This window comes from Camellia sinensis, chromosome 10, assembly GCF_055761805.1.
Source record: "Camellia sinensis isolate YWXY chromosome 10, ASM5576180v1, whole genome shotgun sequence".
In the NCBI taxonomy this organism is placed as follows: Eukaryota; Viridiplantae; Streptophyta; class Magnoliopsida; order Ericales; family Theaceae; genus Camellia; species Camellia sinensis.
Window position 1 is genome coordinate 55,663,334 of NC_138970.1, and position 19,553 is coordinate 55,682,886.

A 19,553-nucleotide genomic window follows, 5' to 3' on the forward strand; every position below is an offset into this window, starting at 1 on the left:
TGAATAAAAAAATTATTAATATAGTGTTATTAGGTTAGAAATGTAGGTTAAAGAATGTTTGTTTGTACACTACTGGATTAATAATATTATAGATAGTATTAATATATAAAATTAATATTTTTTAATATTGTAATTTTTTTATTTTAAAAAATATAATTTTTGCTTAAAAATTATTTAAAATTCACTAATCCCCTCACCTAAGAGGTGGTTTGAGATAATCTAAATAAATGCACTTTGTGACTTTTTATGAAATATGAATTGGGTTTAAAATGATGTGGTAAAGAAGTGATGTGACTTAAATAAGATGATATGACTTAAATAGAATAGTGACTTTTTGACTTTTTTTAGTTTATGACAAACAAGGCCTTAATTTCTAATTCCAACCCTCTCATAGCTTTGTTAGTCCTATCACATGGGGGATTACTAATCTTAAGGGTGTGGGATTGGACTATTAGTCCCACCGGACTAATAGTCCATTGTTTGTTTTAAAAATTTTGTTCCGGACTAATAATCCCCACGGACTATTAGTCCCACAAATATGAGACTATCATATCCCATGAGAGGGTGGGATAGAAACTATGGGGTTGGTATCCCATGGAATTATTTTGTGAAATATCCATTTTACTCTCCATGCTATTACTTAGTAAACAATTAGAAAAGGGTAAAATAATCTTTTGAACATTTATAAATTATTTTTTTAGTATTGTTAATTTAAAATTATATATTAAATAAAAAATTTAAATTATAAATTATAGATTAAATTTAATTAAAAATAATAAATTAAAAATTATGGCCTTATAAATTAATTTTTTTAGTGTTGTTAAAAAATTAAATTTACATATTAAATAAAATTATTTTTTTAGTGTTGTTAATTTAAAATTATATATTAAATAAAAAATATAAATTATAAATTAAATTTATTTAAAAATAATAAATTATAAATTATGGCCTTATAAATTAAATTTTTTTAGTGTTGTTGAAAATTTAATTTATATATTAAATAAAATTATTTTTTTATTGTCGTTAATTTAAAATTATATATTAAATAAAAAAATATAAATTATAAGTTATAAATTTAATTTAATTGAAAATAATAAATTAAAAATTATGGCCTTATAAATTAAATTTTTTTAGTGTTGTTAAATTATAAATTATAGATTAGAAATTTAAAATTATATATTAAATAAAAATTATAAATTACAAAGATAAAATAGTCTTTTGAACATTTATCCTTCTCCATAATATCCAAAACAAACATGGGATTCAATAGAATAATCCAGACCTCTAATCCTATGACTAAACAAATATAGGATACAAATTTAGTTCAATCAAATAGTCCCGAAATAATGTATCACAGGACTAATAGTCCGATAGATTAAAATCCTCGCTTCTCCAGTCTGTTCAAACAAACGCAACCTTTAAGTAAATCCTACAAATTATTAGTCCAACTCCCGTTCCCAAAACGCTAAACAAATATGGCCAATGTTCTAAATTTTGAAATTTCTACCAAACATGTTAAACGTTTTTAAGTAATAAGCCTTACAATGGAAAGCGTAGTGTGGAAATAGATTCCCAAAATCAATAATTAAAAATTAAACAGTGTTAGGTTCATAAAAATAATTTAAAAATTATATAAAAAGCGTATTGTACAACTAATTTTTATTTTAAGTCTGATCTGTATTATACTTAAAATGAATTTTAATTATACAATACACGTTATATATATTTTTCTATATTCTGTTTTTATACATTTAACATTATTGCTAAAAATTAAATCAAACCCTGTACAAGGTCATAATTTTGTTTATATCAAGAAATGACTTTGACATGCACTAGTAGTCTGTATCATGATATGAATGATGTATGATCGGATTTACCCTTTCCTTGGATATTAGAATTCTCAAGTCAAATAGAGGTATCATTTGGTTAATTGAATTGTGAAATAAAACCTAATTTCACATCTTGCACGGCAACTAAGAGTAGGTCTACCTCAATTTGTACACAAGTGCAAATTGGAAATCAATTTCCTACCATTGAGTAGGTAAATGCTTTCATAAATAATCCTACCTATTTTGTAAATTTGTTGATCAAGAAAAGTCTATAGTAATTCTCAATCCTCCCAACAACATAGCTCATTCAAAATATGTGCGCTAGTTTAACCACTCGCAAAAAGGAAACAAATTTCACTGCATATGTCACGTATAGTAATGAAATTTTGATGTTTGAAATAATTTGAAAGGACAACTCAACTATCACACTTATGAGTATAAAAAAATAAATTATAATTTTTTCTAGTTTTTATAGCTTATTTTTGTTTTTTTTTCAAGTGTTTGGTTTTCCTCCATTCTAAGATTTGAATTGGAAGGATGTTCGGACCCGTGAAATCCACCATAGCTCATATTTCAATTATTTAAATCATTTATTTTAAAAAGCAATTCTCTTTATCTTCTTGTTAGAGGAGACTTTCGGCCACAATTCCATTATCATCGTTGAGTTTGGATACTAAATTTCCTCCTTCACAAAGTCTAACTCAACATTAAAAGCATAAAAAAAAGTTTAAGAAAACAAAGATAGATTACAGATTCAAATATAACTCTCATATATATAAGACGAGTTCAATTTTTTAATAAATCTCACATCTATATAAGAAAATTATATTCAATTTTATAATTTGTCCTTGTACAAATAAAACAACTGAAAACACACCTTCTTCTTTTGGGCAAACATAAGGGGAGAAGCTCAAAATAATTGGATAATCATTAGCTAAATGCTTTCCATCCATTGGATGGGCTAACACTACTCCTTTACCCTTCCTCTTCTTTTCTTTCTCCCATTCAGATCTTGTCTTTGATTTTTAAATGCTGTCCTACCTTTTGTTTTAGAGGGCCAAGAATTGGTCCACGGATCAAATATATTACACTTTTCACTCGTTTGGGCCCTCCAAGATACCTCCACCTGAAGCTCACCATAACCCAAATTTAATTCCAAAGATTTAAGTTGAGTTTGAATTATAAATTTAAATAAAAAATTATAAATAAAAAAAAATTAAAATAATATAAATTTTTTTTAAAAAAATTATTTTTAAATCTTTAACTAAATTCATGATGCAAACAGAAAAAATATAGGGGTTGTTTGGGATGATCTAAATAAGCGTACTTTTTGACTTTTTATAAAATATGAGTTGTGTTTGGGTTAGATTTGAAATAATGTGTTAGAGAGGTGATACAACTTAAATAAAATAATCCGACTTAAATAGAATAATAAATTTTTAACTTTTTAATTTTTTTCAAATATGCCAAATCAGTCCTAATTTTCCTTTTAAGTTTCAATCTCGGCACATATTCAGGCAAAAAGTCAACCAACTAAAGTACTAGTGGCCAGAATATTAGTGTCATTTCGTAATGATAATCAAGTTGTTGGCCGTGTGTAGGGGCCATTTTCAAGAATCACATGGAAAGCTTTTTCACTTACAATTTTTTAAGAAAGAAATATATCATAACAGAGAGAAATTTTATTACACAATCCGAAACATGTAGGGAGGAAATAATTCTCCTCGTATAATTCTGTTGACCAAGTCCACGCTCCTCCGTACGACGTCGCTTTATCACCTGAAAACACAAACGTGAGCTAGCCGGCGGGTGTGTGCCGAAAACCTCTCCGACGCCTAAGTCAGTAAGCTTGACAAATAGATAGAGTTTTATGCTCTCAGAAAGAATTGTGTTCAATTACCTCTTTCAAGGTGATGCTTGTGAGCTTTTATAGGTTTCGAGTGGCATAATCCTAGTAGGACTTTTATTTCTCCATGCAGAGTCCTCCTAGGATTCATACTCCTAAGGATAATGCTTATCCTTTTACACCCTCCCCCACTGCTTAAACCAAGTGGGATGGTTTTTACTTTGGTCGAACTACCATATGACCGAAGTAACACTGGCTATGCTGAGCCACAGAGAAGACCGAACTATCCTTAGCTCGGTATTCTCCTTCAACTCCTTATCTCGGCTTTCCTCCGTTCAACCATGATGCGTTTAGACCAAGCTTCTGAGTAGCAAGCTCTGGCCGACCTAACTACAATACACCGCGACCGGATTAACCCCGAGACCGGACTAACATCAAGTTACCTCCAGACCGGAGTAGCTTTATACCATCTAGGGCCGAAGTAATTACTCCTCTCCTAAACCGGAGTAATCATACCTCTCCTGGGCCGGAGTAACTATGCTTCTTCTGGACCGGAATATCATTGCGGCCTTTTACTGAGTCCTTCACACTTTGGGCCTCAAAGCCCAATCACGCAGCTCGGCCCAATTCTTCCCAAAAATTACCCTCTCAATATGCATTCACAATTTTAATTGTTAAATTCAGAAAATGAATCAGAGCTATTGATTATATTAATATTGGGTAGTAATTAATATCAATTTAGGTCAAAACTAAAATCCACTTTATTTGTAACTCAAGCCAAATCTCACCTGGTGCAATTTATTAGAATTGTTTATAATTTATTTATTTTACTTTGTTAGTGTTTGATGCAATTTCCAATCCTAATTTATAGGATAAATTGCAAATATACTCCCCAAAATTTGTTTAAAATACGAATTGTGCCATGTGATTTAAAAAATAATAAATGCTCTCTTATCAGAATTTTTTATTTAATAAAATTAACTCAAAAAATAAAAATTTCTAACTACTCTCCTATACAATAATAAAATTACCTAAATTATTAATTGAAATAAATTTCTCATGTTGTTAAAAACTATTAATTAAGTTGATGATTTATTAATAAAATAAATCATTTGTTATGAAATTAAAAACTTAAAAAGCCAGGATGTACTTCCACAACTACAAAGACCAATTCATATTTTAAACAAATCTTAACAGGTGTATTTATAATTTATCATAATTTATAATGCAAATATAGCTTAAATAATTTTTTTTAAAAAAGTTAATGATCTGAAAATTGGAGAAATGGTATTTTTAACTTTTATTTTTTAATTATTAACTTTAGCTCAATAAAAATAAGAACGACTTACGTATAAATTCTAATAAGTAAACTTATTACCCAATAAGTCCTACGATAATTAATGATATTTTTCATTAAATACTATTAAAAGAATATCATTAATTGTTAATTTTCAATAATAGTTTAAAATTTTTGTCACAAAAAGTCGCTAATTATAAGTTTTAGCGGCAGTTTAAAAAATGTCAAAAAAGTTACTAATTTCAATTTTTAGAGAAATTTGAAAAAATATCAATAATTGTAAATTTTAACAACAATTTATAAAAATCATGACAAAAAAAAAAAAGCCACTAATTTGTCAATTTTTAACAATATATGCAAAAATCATCACAAAAATTATTTTTAACGAAGATTTTACTAAAATTATTTTCAATATAATGGAAAATAAATTCAACTATTAAAACCTATTAATAGTTTACCCTAAAAATAATAAGGCATAAACAATTTAAATTTTAATCTTATAATTTATTGGTCACACTACCACAATACTGCATAATCAAACATCATAATAAATCATAACTATTACTAATTTATATCATAACTTATATATAATACCCAACATGACCCATATATATATATATATATACATATATGTATATTCCACATAATCTCCACTTCAGGTCCGCTTCTAGTTCTGGCAAACCCGAGATTCACTAATGCTGTGTTTGGTTAGAAGATTTAGGGAGGGATTTGGAAAGAGAAATGAAAAAGATAAGTGAAATGTGAATAAAATATGTCTATATTTCACCTAGTTTCACGCACTTTTTCCCTTTCCCTTTCCCTTTCCCTTTCCAAATCCCTCCCCAAATCCCCCAACTAATCACAACATTAAACTTTCATGACATTCTGTGTAAGAAAGGTGTTACTAAACTGCACAGATAGCCCAGCGGAGGACAAACTCTATTTGAAACTATAAACTGGGACATCTTGGGTTCAAAGTGTTTTGCAAGTGATTGTGCCGATCGCGAGTCCAATTTCAATACAACACCATCCTTGTTTGAAAATAAACTATTTTAATAATTTTTTAATTTTTTTTAAAAAGATGTACAAAAAAAATAAAAAATAATGTGACAATTTATAATAACTTGTTGACTAAAACATATAGCCCCCGTTTGAAAAGTGGGTTGACTTTTTAACTTTTTAACTACTTTTTAACTTTTTAACTATTTTAGCCTGGGCTAAAAAGCTTAGTTTGGGAAGGACTTTTTGACTTTTTGACTTTTTTGTGAGAGAAGAATGTAATGATTATGAATTGGATGTGATGTTTTATTTTTTGTGGCTAAAATAACCTATTTTGCCTTTTGTGGTTAAAATAGCCAAAAAAGTCCAGAAAAACCCTTCCCAAACGGACCCATAGTTGACAAATGAGACTTAACTTGATCCTCATCCAAAAAAGAAGGGCGTACTTTACACATCTACTCTTCTCTTCCTCCTAAACCCTTGTTTATATTCCTCACAAGAAGATGAGATTAAAAAGCAACAAATAAAAAATATATAACAGAATGAACCATAAATAACATTACATTGTAAAAAGACCAGTATGGGCAACATGAATAGAAAACCGACTTTGCTTTCTTTCACATTTTCCTGTAACATATGCAGATCCCACAAAATCCCAAAAGAACCCCCAAAAAAGAATAGCAAAGGCTGCAAATATTCAGCATAATAAACACTCCACTTGAAATGTATGCTCTCTTACCTTTGAATCAATCATTTCCAGATTTAACCAAACTATTCAAGATAACGAAAACACCATCCATGAGTCAAGGTGCTGTTTTTTATTCTTCTTTGAACTAGAGGAGTCAAGGTGCTTAATAGATATCTTTACTATGTATTGACTTAGATGTCTCCTATTTCTCACCCCCCAAAAAAAAGTACAAGTTTAATAAAAAATTAGCTGCCAAAGGTTCAATTCAAAGTAAAAGGGACCATTGCTGCTGAAAATAACCTGCATAAGATGGTCATTTTCCCTAAATTTTACTTCCCAACGGGTTGTTACCAAGTGGCTATCCTTCATTGGACATACTTGGCTCAAAGTCCTTCCCAGAATGACACAAAAACTCTAATGCTATATATATTTCAGCCTCTTCAGATAAATCTAAACAGCCTCCTGTGGAAAAATTTCAAACTGAATCCAACTTAGGCAGCGGGTTGGGCTCTACATCCAAAATTGTCCACATCTGTTCACTTCTTCAATGACACCACAAGCTCAGCTCATTTCTATACTAAAATTAACGAAATTGTGATGAAAACAAAAACAAACTCGCTGACTGCATGTTAGTTTATAAAGTTGTTGAAGCTCACACTAACAGAATAAAACAAGAGCCATTTGGCATCCCCAAAATAAATAAAAACAAAAAATATCAAGGTAATAATACATGACGTACATCTCATTCTGTAGCCAAGTTTCCATACTGCCAGGGATTGAACTCTGTCGATCTGACATCAATCTCTCCAATGTTGTCTGAGCTATCCATAGCAGCCCGATGTTCATCGTATTTGCCATTATACTGATAAACTTCCAAATCACCCCAAGGGGTAGGTGCAACATCACTAGATGGGTCAAACCATCTTGGAATATGTTGTTGGCCCTTCGACTCTCTAATTCTCTTTTCAGCCCTCTGTCTCTCCTCCAGCCTGAAAAAATCATGACAATCGAAACTATAAATTACTCATTTGCCAACCCAAACTTTGCATAAATGTGCCCAAGCTAACCATATAAAATTAACAAAACAAACCCAAACCGAATAAAATGCCGCCAAATGTGCCCAGCTACATTCTAGCTTAAACTAAACAAAAAGTTAAACCTCAAATCAACCCAATGCTTCAAATTCCATGATGTCAGGTGCTTCTATTTACACCCACCAACTTTCTCATTACATTCACCTATATATGAGGGCACAAATTTCAATGCATGTGAAACAGAGGTTGATGTAGTGAGAAATTAGATGGATGTAGTACACCACCATGATGACCTAAACATGTTGCATGCTGAAATTCCAGATTTGCCCTTATATTTCTTCACAATGTTCCAAGTCAAAGGCCATCATACAAACTTTACATCTTGCGTGCACAAGCGCGCGCACACACACACACACACACACACACACACAGAAACCTGCTCTTTTCTGAACCAGCTTTGGATAAATCATCCTTCTCGAGTGCATATCTATCCGGACGCAAGCGAGAATCTGATGCCAGCAACTTCTTAGGTGCAGTGTCTAAGCTATTTAACTTGTGTGCAAAATGTGTGTACTGAAATTTGTCATTTTCAGGACTTTCAGCAACTCTCCAGACCTGCATAATGGGGAGCATCACAACAATTACCAGCAGCTTTAGTTGATAAATAAATAGTTTGTTTACCAGCTTAACTACCAGCAATATGAACAACTGTCTAGGAAAAACAAAAAAGCTATTAAAGAGATTTCATGGGTCTTGTAATGTCACTACAATTTACAACAATGATAGAAAGCTATTATCTATGTTTTCCTACTAAATGCAGGGCACTAGGGCGGGACAACCTAGTGCAGACCAAACCTCTGGGTCTTGTCGAGGCTTTATATAGGGTAATCCTCACACCAGTTTGCAGCAATTTTCAGACCAGGCTTAGGAGGGCAAGCCACAATATGAAGAATAACATTTAAAACCAATGTAAATTGTAATAACGTTTCATATAAAACTTAATTCTTGTCTTTCTTTCCTCTTCTTTTTCTTAGCTGAAGAGTAACATATAATTAAGTTGCACAATTTCCACAATAGGTTCTGGTATTCTGCTAAACAGATGGTTTCAGTATTTGAATGACGGCCTTTCCAATTCCCCGGCAGACTCCTGCAAATTGAAATAATAATTTCACTCCATAAAAGGAAGCAAACACGTCACAATCTCCTTTTAGAATGTGCTAACTATATAAATTTCTGTCTCCTTTCAGAATATGCTAACTATTGCATATTATATAACACTCTTAGGTAAGATGTTTAAATTATTTTTAAATACTTCAAATTAAATGGGATTATAAAAAAATATATATAGAATTTATGTGTATTCGTGTCAGAAGTTAGAAATGTTTCTTTACTAACAAATGTGAGTGTCTTATTCTTTAAACATCATATAAAATTAGAGGATCCAAATGTCTAAATTGGATACGGGTATCAAGCACATATAACTATAATGTTACCTTAGTCACATCGGTGGATACAGGTACACTGAGGGAAGTGGAAGAGTAAGTTTAACACAGCTAAAAATGACAGCATATACTGTTTAGTCAAATTTAGGAAAATGTTTACACCAGCAAGAAAAGGGGAAGACAAACGAAGGTTAACAGAGCCAACCTCTTTCATTTCAGTGCCCGGTAGGGGTTCCCCTTCCATGTCACAAGGTTGACAACTCATTGACTCATTCCATTTCCCAGTCATCAATATTTTGGGTTCTTCAGCCGCATTATACACATATCCATCCACTTCAAAACGACCAGAACTGCAACCAAACACGAGGCATGAAAACAGAGTTCCAAGAACTCCAGATAATATTCTAACAGAAAAGATAAATTAACTAATTGAACAGCGGTCACTTCCTAGGGCTTAATCCCCACATTATGCAAGTAAACTGTATTACAATCTGGCGATACTTTAAAGAGAACTTATATGATGTTCAATCAAAATGTAGTCTTTAAAATTCCCCAAAATAAAACCACTGATCACATTCAGTTTTAATTTTGCGAATGAATGCAAGATAAACAACCAGTCATTACTAACAATTGCCGTGGAAAGAGGTTAAGAAAACAACTCTTAGCTGAGCCGAAAGTTCCTACAAGACCACAAATTCTTTAGAGCACAACATTCTGTTGGGATTTGACATGCGCACACAGAAGCACACATAAAAAATAATGCACATGCAAAAGAAAAATACAGAAAAAAAAAATAATGCACAAAAAAATACGCAGAGATTTACGTGGTTCGGCACAACTACACCTATGTCCACAGACGAGAAACAATACACTACAAAATAGTGGAGATTAGATTACAAATAAGAGATACAAAAATACCAAAAACCCAAGCCCTAAAATTGTAAACGTTTTCCTTGCTCTCTGATATTTTTTTATCTCAACCCTCTCTCCTCACTCTTTGCACTCTTCTATGTGCAAACCCAACACCCTTTTTAGACTAATAGATTTTCTTCATACAACACTTCACACTCTGATCAACTGATCAGCTATCTCCTATTTATATATTTACTTCACCACCTTATTGTTACATACTCAGAAAACTCACGTCATGAGTACCGCCTTTCGTGCACTTCCCTATGTGAAAAGCCACAATAACATTGAAGAAATTAATGCTCTGCCTTTTTTACTTTTCATCAATTTACTAGGCTGATACAAAAAGAGTATTAATTACAAAGGAGAAAAAAAACACCCTTTTCTGCCTTTCCTCAAGAGTGAAAAACCAAAGTGAAGACAACCCTTTTTCTCCAAAATGGCCCCACGTTAAGAAATCAAACAAAACCAAATAGGAGAATTATCATTACAAACACAAATTTGGTGGCCCCCAGTAACATGGACAGCTCACCTAACACATTCTGTCATAATCAGCAGCAGCACTCAAACACCTTCCTCTCTCCACTCCCTATGTCTTATTTACCCACATAAGACAACCCTTACTGAATAAAATGGTATATAAGCACTAAATATACAAGTCAATGGAAAACCAGCAAAATGCAACAGAAAATAATATTGCAGTAGTAGATGTAACAGAAAAATAAAGGAAACATCGGTCTAGATTGATCAGTCGTCTAGGTCTATGTTGCATGGGCTTGGGTATAGTTGTCGGGTGTGAATAAGTATCTAAGAGTCAGATACATCTAATTCTCATTTCCAAGGACACCAGAACACAGCTAGATATCATTTTTTTTACATATTTATTTTATTTTATTAAGGCAAAATGGTGTTCACAAACTTACATAAAATATTTCATGAATAAAATAGGAGTTTTATGCATAGTTATTATGTAAAATCAACTGCATGTCAACTAGATATGTCAGAAACATATCATATCCTTACTCAAGTGTGAGTGTTCAACAAGGGTACTTTACAAATTTAGAAGAGCCCTTGTAACATAGGTCTAGATAAGAAGCTTACACAGTATCTCATAACCATCTGTCAAAGTATCAAAGCAGTAGTTTAAACGAGTGCATGCACATGCACGCACAAACACACTAAAAAGGAAAATGGATGAATGATTGACTAAATAAATAAACAGATTCTCTGATACATTTGCAACCTCACATCAAGACCAATGCCCTTCGTGTATTGTTCATTAAAACCAGAAAAATGAACTAGTCAAAATAAAAAGAAAAAAACAGCAAACATGTATTTTATATATATAAACCGACAGAACTAACAAAATTACTTAACATAATTGCTAGGCATCATACCCGAACCAGCCACAAGGTTGAAAATATAGCACAACTTTGTCCCCTGTGGTCATGTTTGTCACGATCATCTCACCTGGAACATCAACCCAAGTTCGTCCAAATATCAGGTTGTGAACTTTTGAGGGAGGAGGCACCAAATCTAGGACCACACCATCTCTTTTTAGGGTCACCCGTGTCCTGCATATGTATATATATATAGAAGTGAGCTACAAATACACTGCTCACCACAAAGATTTTGAAAGACAACCCCAAGAAAAGAAATTCCATAAAAAGTCAGGCCCAGACCAGGTGAAAGATGAAACGACTTTTTCTCTGTTCTTTTTTCCTTTTCTTTTTATAGAAATCCAAGTATGATGATGGGGTTAGGGACTGGATAAAACCCCAACCGGGAATGGATGAAACCCCAACCAAGATGGATAGCAAGATTAAACACCAGGTCATTGATACAACTACCAAGATACTTTACTAGCTAAGCTAACAAACACAAAATCTTATTATCATACAAAGCAAGCAGACAACCTTTTTGGCTTATCCTATTTTTTAAGATGTCACATTTTTTTTTAATCAAATGAACTACAAAATATAATATTCTACAGTTATTTTTTCACTACACATAGAATGGGTATTAATAATTATATCTCACTTCTTGGAGTTTGAGAAATAGGGAACAAGGAAAGAGAGCTATGTGAGAAAACTCAACCAAGCAAATCCCTTCGGGGGGCTATTTCAAAGCTGTTTTGGGCATTATTAGCAGTACCTTAGGCTAATTTTGGATTATTTCGCAAATTAGTTTGAAGGATTGAATAGAAAGGGGTTTAGGATTAGAGATTAAGGTTTAATGGCACGAGAAGGGCAACAAATCAATCTGGTTATTTGGGGATTTTAGAGGCTAAAAGTGCAGACAAATAAAGAAGAAGAAGAAGAAGAAGAAGAAGAAGAAGAAGAAGGGATTTTAGAGGAGGGGCTAAAAGTGTAGAGACAAATAAAGAAGAAGAAATCAAATAATCACAAAAAAGCTTCAAAGCTTTGAAATTACTCTAAAACATGTTCGGCATTGAATTAGAAGCATTGCATAACTTTGCACCCATGCTGACTTGGTTAAGAAGGCATTAAGGGGATACCACCCCTATATACAACATAGACGCAAAGGAGGCAAAACAAAATCCTATACACCTCCCACATGTATCAAAAAGCTCTACAAAATATAAATATTGGTCAAGAGAAGGGTTAACAATCCTCGTCTCCCAACCATACAAAAAAGAAACAAATGAACTTTTAAGCCTATACAAAGGAACTTTTATACCATCAAAAGACCTCTGCTTCCTCTCCATCCATTGAATCCACATAATGCATAATGCAATCAATGACCATATCTTCTTCCTCCTATCCCCCACCCCAACCTCTCATCAACTATGAAGCAACTCTACTACTCCAATGGGAAACACCCATTGCACCGTAAACCATGAGAGAATCCAAGTTCAAAGCTCACTTGCAACTTGACAGTGAATATGAAGACAATTCCCCAATTCGCCTTTATACTTGGACATGCAACAACAATTCACAAGCATGTAACTTCGTCAAATCAAATTATCACCAGTAAGATTGAGGGGAACCCTAGGCTCCCCAAATAGCTTTTCAAGGAAATAATGAGTTGTCCCAACCAATCAACACCCAATAGAAAGATTTGACCTGAAAATCTAGATAGATTCCAAGTTAGGGGGTCTTCCATCATCCCAATAATAGTTGCCATGCACAATCTCTCCGTGAACTCTGTCAGCTTCCAATCTATCAAGCAAAATGTCCCCAAAAAATTAAAGTGTCCTCTCTACAACATTAACCAACCACTGCCACACTCCTATTCGCTGGGAAGATTCTCTTCAATCCCTCTTACCACCATGCGAGTCGTACTCATCTTACTCCCATCCCCTACCACCATGCTCACATTACTGACAAGCTTATCACATCCATTCTCTAATACCCATCCAAAGGTCTTTAACATAAGACAAAAGATATCTCTAAAGAGTTCCACTCCCCCCAGCCACACCTATAATTCAAACCAACCACTATTCTCCACCATTTGTCCTCCTCACAGGCGTATCTCCACAACCACTTCCCCAATATACTTTAGAAACATTAAATATAACATAATTTAAAACCAAATGATAATGAATCCCACAACAGCTGCAAGTTGTCAATATTAAAGAACAAAAGCATAGCAATTGAGACTAACAAACCAAAACAACCATTACCTTCCAAGGGGATAGATATCGAGTGAGTTTCCTAAAAATTTGGTCTTCACCTTTGAAGTTATATCATAGACAAAATGATCATTTTCAGCATGTCCAGCACTCATTGGAGGGTGATGGCTAACCTGAACAGGGATTGCAATTATTACACAGCACTATGACGCAAAACATAAATAAAGATGAAAGAAATGAGCATGATCAAAATGTTAATTACTTAACAACAAAGTTCCACTAGTCTAAAATACAGGCAGAAAATAATAATTCCTTCTTGGTTATAATCAAAATCAGCATGACCAAAACTAGCATTTAAACAAAGAAAATAAGAAAAATGTATCCAGTGGAAAATGTGGTCAAGCTCACCTGTTCTGCAATGAATTTAACACCTCCATGATTGACCATTTCATAAGTTTCACCAAGAATTGGATTAAATGGCTTCCAGGTTCGTCGGCAGGCATAATAGATTGTTATAAAGAAGGATGCTGAAATGGAGAACCATAAGTTTCACAACAGAAAATGCACACTCACACTCGCGCAGGGAGAGAGAGAGAGAGCAGAATGGTACTTACAAGCATAAACCAATCGCATGTAGGGATCCTCACATTCATCTGCTAAATCCATAAGGTAGGAGTATTCCATCAACTGTTACAAACATATCACAATTGGTGATATTCAACAAGAAAAGCATCATCAAATATAACACAGACATCAGTATGGTACAAAAACACAAACCTCTGCCATTTTTTGAAGCATTGACATTGGCTCAAAAATGATGACTGGGAGTGTCACCATTGATGTGACATCAGAACCTATATATTTCTGCATCATCTTCCAATAACTGTCCCGATCCTATGAAACACAAGAAAAGAAAGAAAGTTGTCAATAGAGAGATACGCCTTTATTTCTGTTAAGAGGCAGAGAGAGATTTACTAAGCATTACTTATGGACAATAACACACGTCAACAAGAAATGCTAGAATCACAAGACATCCGCTTTTGTCAATAAATACAAATTTTCTGTCATACACCACATTTGAGGATCAGAACCCACATAGACACATACATAATGCATTCAAGATGATGCCTAATGGCCTTGAACTATACCTTGTAATCCTGTTGAATTTTCTCAACCTATATAAGAGCCTACTGAAATACATTAAAAAAACCATGACATAGCAGAAAAATTAAGCAGAAAGTTCTAGAAATAACACAGCAAAACTAGCATCAGCAAAATAAAATGAAAGAAGCAAAAAAGTATATATTATTGCACCTCCTGCTTCCATCTTCCTTTGTGTGCTTCCTCTTCAGCATCTTCAGTCCCCCCTTCAGGATTTATAACTTCCAGGCCTTCATAACCCAGCAAACTAGAGAAGGAAAACAACACAGGTTAATGACAACCAGAATCTTCAGCACATGGAATGAAACTAATATATATATATTGTGAACATTGTACAAAAATGACAAACCAAGATAACAGAACTTCAGCTTCAATCAGCAGAAAAAAAAAACCATTGTTGTGATACATGACTAGGTAAAATAAGGGCATAGACCAAAAAATTAACAACCACAACTTGTGAAAATTACTAAGGAAGCAATGGTCAGTGTCTCCATAAATTTAAATGTAAATGACGTTACTCAGCTATCCAGTCATTCATGTGTGCGCAGTGACACTTTAGGGAGTAAATGCACGTCAGAATTTGAGGGAACAATTCATTATGCATGTGCGAGAGTTTAGGGAGTTAATATGTCAAACAAATTGAGGAGAAACTGCCATAGCATTGTGCAACCACTGCTAAGTGGATTATCATTAACCAAGCTGCTAAAGAGGGTATTATCTCAAAATCTGTGAAGCTATAGATAGGACAGTCATGGTGATCAAATGAGGAAGAAGCATTGCCCTCAAGCTCAGTTAATACTCATGTGACAATACTACCTACGTCAAATAGAACACAGATTGTTCAACGGAAACAGGTAAGGAATGTGGTACACCACATGCTATAAAATGTGATATGATAGAGAGAGGCTTGCATAGGCTACATTTTTACTGGTGGAGCAATCTTCTTTTAACAATTAGCTATTCAATATTGTGACCGACTTTTTGCATTTTGTCCAGCTAAAACTCCACTTTCTCTAGATTTAATTCATTATATTTGATTTTTTTTTCCCTCCCAATGAAAATTATATTTAAATAATTGGAAAAAGTTTTGGGATCACTTTGGATTGATAAATGTACCATTTTAAAATAAGAATGTACCAGGTTTCAAAACGTGCATACCAAAACATAAATCGCTAGGATATTAGCGTGTTTTCTGGTAACACTGATACATACCAAACAGGAACAGCATATGACCATTAATGCAGAACTGTACGTCACCCTATTGATGCATGCTCGAAGTGCAGCAAAATAAAATCTTCCATAAGCATTTTCAACACTGCAAGGCATATATATTAATAGAAAAGACATCAACAATCATGGCATGCACATACATTATCAATAAGCAAAATTTGCTTGCTCCAAAATACTACACGGGGAAATAGCATCAGAAAAAAGACCAAAGAATGTTTGCTAACGAAGGTCAAGTTTCAATACTCGAGATGGGTCACACGGGATATTCCACTATACTCTCTCTTCCTCTGAGTTAAACCACTCCCGCTAATAAGGGAGTACTGGGAACTCTGGACAACTACTAGATACAATAATATGATCTTTTTTATTTATTCATTCTTTTCAAGGTAACATTTTGCTTGAGCAAATGAGAAATAGGTCATGAAGATTAGCCAAGTTGCGAACCAAATAGCATTGGGAAATACATATACATTTTATACTAGAAGTTAAGCAAACACTCGATGTGTGTGCAGAAATAGAAGACAGTTGTAGCCGTCATCTGAAAAAATAAATTTGAATGTAGATGGAGGAGAAAAAAACTGGGGAAAAAAAAATACGACATCAGAAACTTGAACAGTTACATAGTTGTCATTGGGGCATTAGGAATTAAGTGACATGGGTGTTCTTTTTCTTTTGGTTCAGCGGTCAGGGCTCACACACACCTCTATTAATCCTCTCCCTAGTCTGGTAAAAGGCAGACCATCCATGCATGACTAGGGAATTCACGAGAAATTACATTCTCCCAGCCTGGCCCCAAGAATCGAACCTGAGCAATTGTTTGGAGAGCACACCCATCAAACGGTACAACCCTCACGGCCGACATAGATGTTGACATCAAGTGAGTTTTGTAATCTATCTATACTATCTATAAAGTGAAGGTGGGAATTGGTGTCGATGTCACAGAAATTGTTGATTTTCATATGGAAGTGCTCACCAATTCAAATAAAATATGTGACACCTAGACCTTATATAATAGTATAGATAGTATAGTATATATGTGTGTGTATATATATATATATATATAGAGAGAGAGAGAGAGAGAGAGAGAATATTAGAAGAAGATGTACAGATATATATATATATATATAGTTAATCCCCATTATTGCGTAAAGACTAAACTTTGCCATAATTTATGCAGAGGGTCAACCTCGAGTTTAGTATGCCCAGTATTAACTAAACCAGTGATTCGCTATTATAGATAGATAGATAGATATATACATATATATATATATATATATGTGATGAAACGTCAGTGATAGCAAAATCATCATCAAACAAACCCTAGCAATAAAGGATGCAAAACCCATAAATATATACCCAAAAAAAAATCTCAATTTTGAAACGCCATTAATGGATCGCAACAGTGAAAAGAAGAAAAAAGATAAGATATGAACGATTCGAGGCATACCCATTGACTGATTTGTGCATTGCGCTGCCGAAATTGGACAAACTGGAAGCAATTGATGCGAAGAACCCACCAGCTTGTTTCTTGTCCTGAGAAGCCATCGTCGCTGTGAAAGAAACCCTAAAGCCAAATCCTTAGTTCAAAGGTGAATTCTTTGAAGAACAACTGTCAATGATCAGACTTTAGGTCACGGGGCGGCTAAGCGAAAATGTGATTGGATCCCCAAATGGCTCGAAGATCCGGAGGAGAGAGAGAAAGAGAGGCTGCAGGTAGTGTGCAAAAAGAAACAGCCAGGACGTCGGTGACCAGCTGATATACCGATCGTTAAAATTGACTGAACAGAATTGATTCGTTGTATTTTAAATGGATGTGTGATGACTACTTAGTTACGGATTGATTTTTTTTAATTTGTCAATTTGATTAATAGATGGTGGATTTGAGGTTTCTTTGGCAGCAATTAAACCGTCAAATCACGAGCACTCTTAGTAATTTATAAGATTTTGTATTTTTAATTTGTTTAAATATTTTATTTGTGTTTTTAATTGAAAAAGAGTTCAAATATTCGGTTAAAAAAAAAATTAACTTGAATATATTTTTTTAATTGAAAAAAATAAACGTATTATTTATTTATTTTTTTTATTTTTAAATCTAACTCTAAAAGTAATAAATAAAAAATATAACATATGCTGGTTGGTTTTTGTTTTAAAAAACATATATAAATGTAACAATATAGAGACAATCTCTATTATTGCTCTGTTCATGTTTTTGGTAGTTTGAAATGTTTTTATATTTTAAAAACCACATATTGTAACATTTTATGTGGGTGAGGCATGCTGTGATTGTAATATGTAGATGAGGCATGCAGTGATTGTGATATTCTGGCTCCGTTTGGGAAGATAGGTTGTGGGCTTTTTTGGTTATTTTATCTATAAAAGACAAAATAGGCTATTTTAATCACAACAAACAAAACATCACATCCAACCCATAATCATTATACTCTTCTCTCACAAAAAAAATCAAAAAAGCGAAAAAGCCCTTCCCAAACCAAGTTTTTTAGCCCAGACTAAAATAGCAAAAAAAGTCAAAAAGTCAAAAAGCCAACCCACTTCCCAAACCAATCATCTAAAGTTTCAAACTTTCTTTCTTTGAATGATGCATGCAGTAATTGTAATACTTTTTTAAACCATTAAGTAATACTTTTTTTTTTTTTTTTGAGGAAGTGCATAAGTTGAACTATATTGAAAATTTATAAAATTTCAAACCACCAACCCGATTCGCATCCATCCGTCAAACCGCCAATCCGCTCAATTCACGTTCGCTGGATTAGCGGACGGATGCGGATTGATTTTCTCCAATCCAGTAATCTAGCGGACGGATGGCGAATTGGAGGTTTCGTGGACGCAACCGACCTGCGCCCACCCCTAGGTTGAAGTGAAAAACAATGAGATATTTGTTTGCTTTTCCCTCATTAAAATCTCATTTTAGTAATTTTTTGATTTTTTAATTAAAATATAAAGTAAAAAATCTTATATGTTTAAAATGAATTTTTAGTTTTTTGCAAAAAAAATTTGTAAAGAGTGGAGAAAAAAAAAAATTGGTTTTTTTGTATAGATTATAGGTTTTTAAATTTTTTTAGCAATTTTTTGATTTTTAAGCTAAAACTATTTTTTCCCAATTTACTAATTTTTTAATTTTTTTGCTAAAATATGAGGCAAAAAAATTAATACGTTCAGAATGAATTTTTTTTTTACAAAACAATATGCAAAAAGTAGCGAGAAAATTAAAATTTTGACTTTTTTATATAAATTATAGGTTTTTTAATTTTTTTAGTAACTTTTTAACTTTTAGATTAAAACAGATGCTTGCCAAACAATGCTTGAATTTTAACCTATTTTTGGGATCATAAAATATTTATAATATCATGAAAATGCAATCAATTTATATATTATATTGTGTAATTATTTTTTTTTTTTTATATAATCATTATGAGTTTATACTATTTTATTACAATTGTTGCATACAAAATGAGTCATTTCTTTGTTTGTTTCATTTTATTTTCTATTTTTAAAAATACATAGT

The 19,553-nt window shown here is 32.8% G+C and overlaps 1 protein-coding gene across 2 annotated transcripts; it reads right to left on the reverse strand.

The window, feature by feature from the left end:
• Positions 1-7,257: 7,257 nt before the first annotated feature.
• Positions 7,258-17,819, reverse strand: LOC114321656 (oxysterol-binding protein-related protein 3C). 2 transcript variants are annotated; one of them, XM_028268849.2, is made up of 11 exons: positions 17,478-17,809; positions 16,013-16,115; positions 14,954-15,047; positions 14,417-14,533; positions 14,254-14,326; positions 14,048-14,166; positions 13,691-13,812; positions 11,442-11,618; positions 9,341-9,485; positions 8,130-8,308; positions 7,258-7,648 (listed from the first exon to the last, which is right to left on the reverse strand). In XM_028268849.2, the coding sequence occupies exons 4-11, from the start codon at positions 14,510-14,512 to the stop codon at positions 7,402-7,404; spliced, it is 1,158 nt and encodes a 385-aa protein (XP_028124650.1). In that variant the 5' UTR covers positions 14,513-14,533; positions 14,954-15,047; positions 16,013-16,115; positions 17,478-17,809; the 3' UTR covers positions 7,258-7,401. The 2 variants fall into 2 exon arrangements, with proteins under 2 accessions (XP_028124650.1, XP_028124649.1); XM_028268848.2 differs by lacking the exon at positions 16,013-16,115 and having other exon boundaries at positions 17,478-17,819.
• Between the last annotated feature and the right edge of the window lie 1,734 nt (positions 17,820-19,553).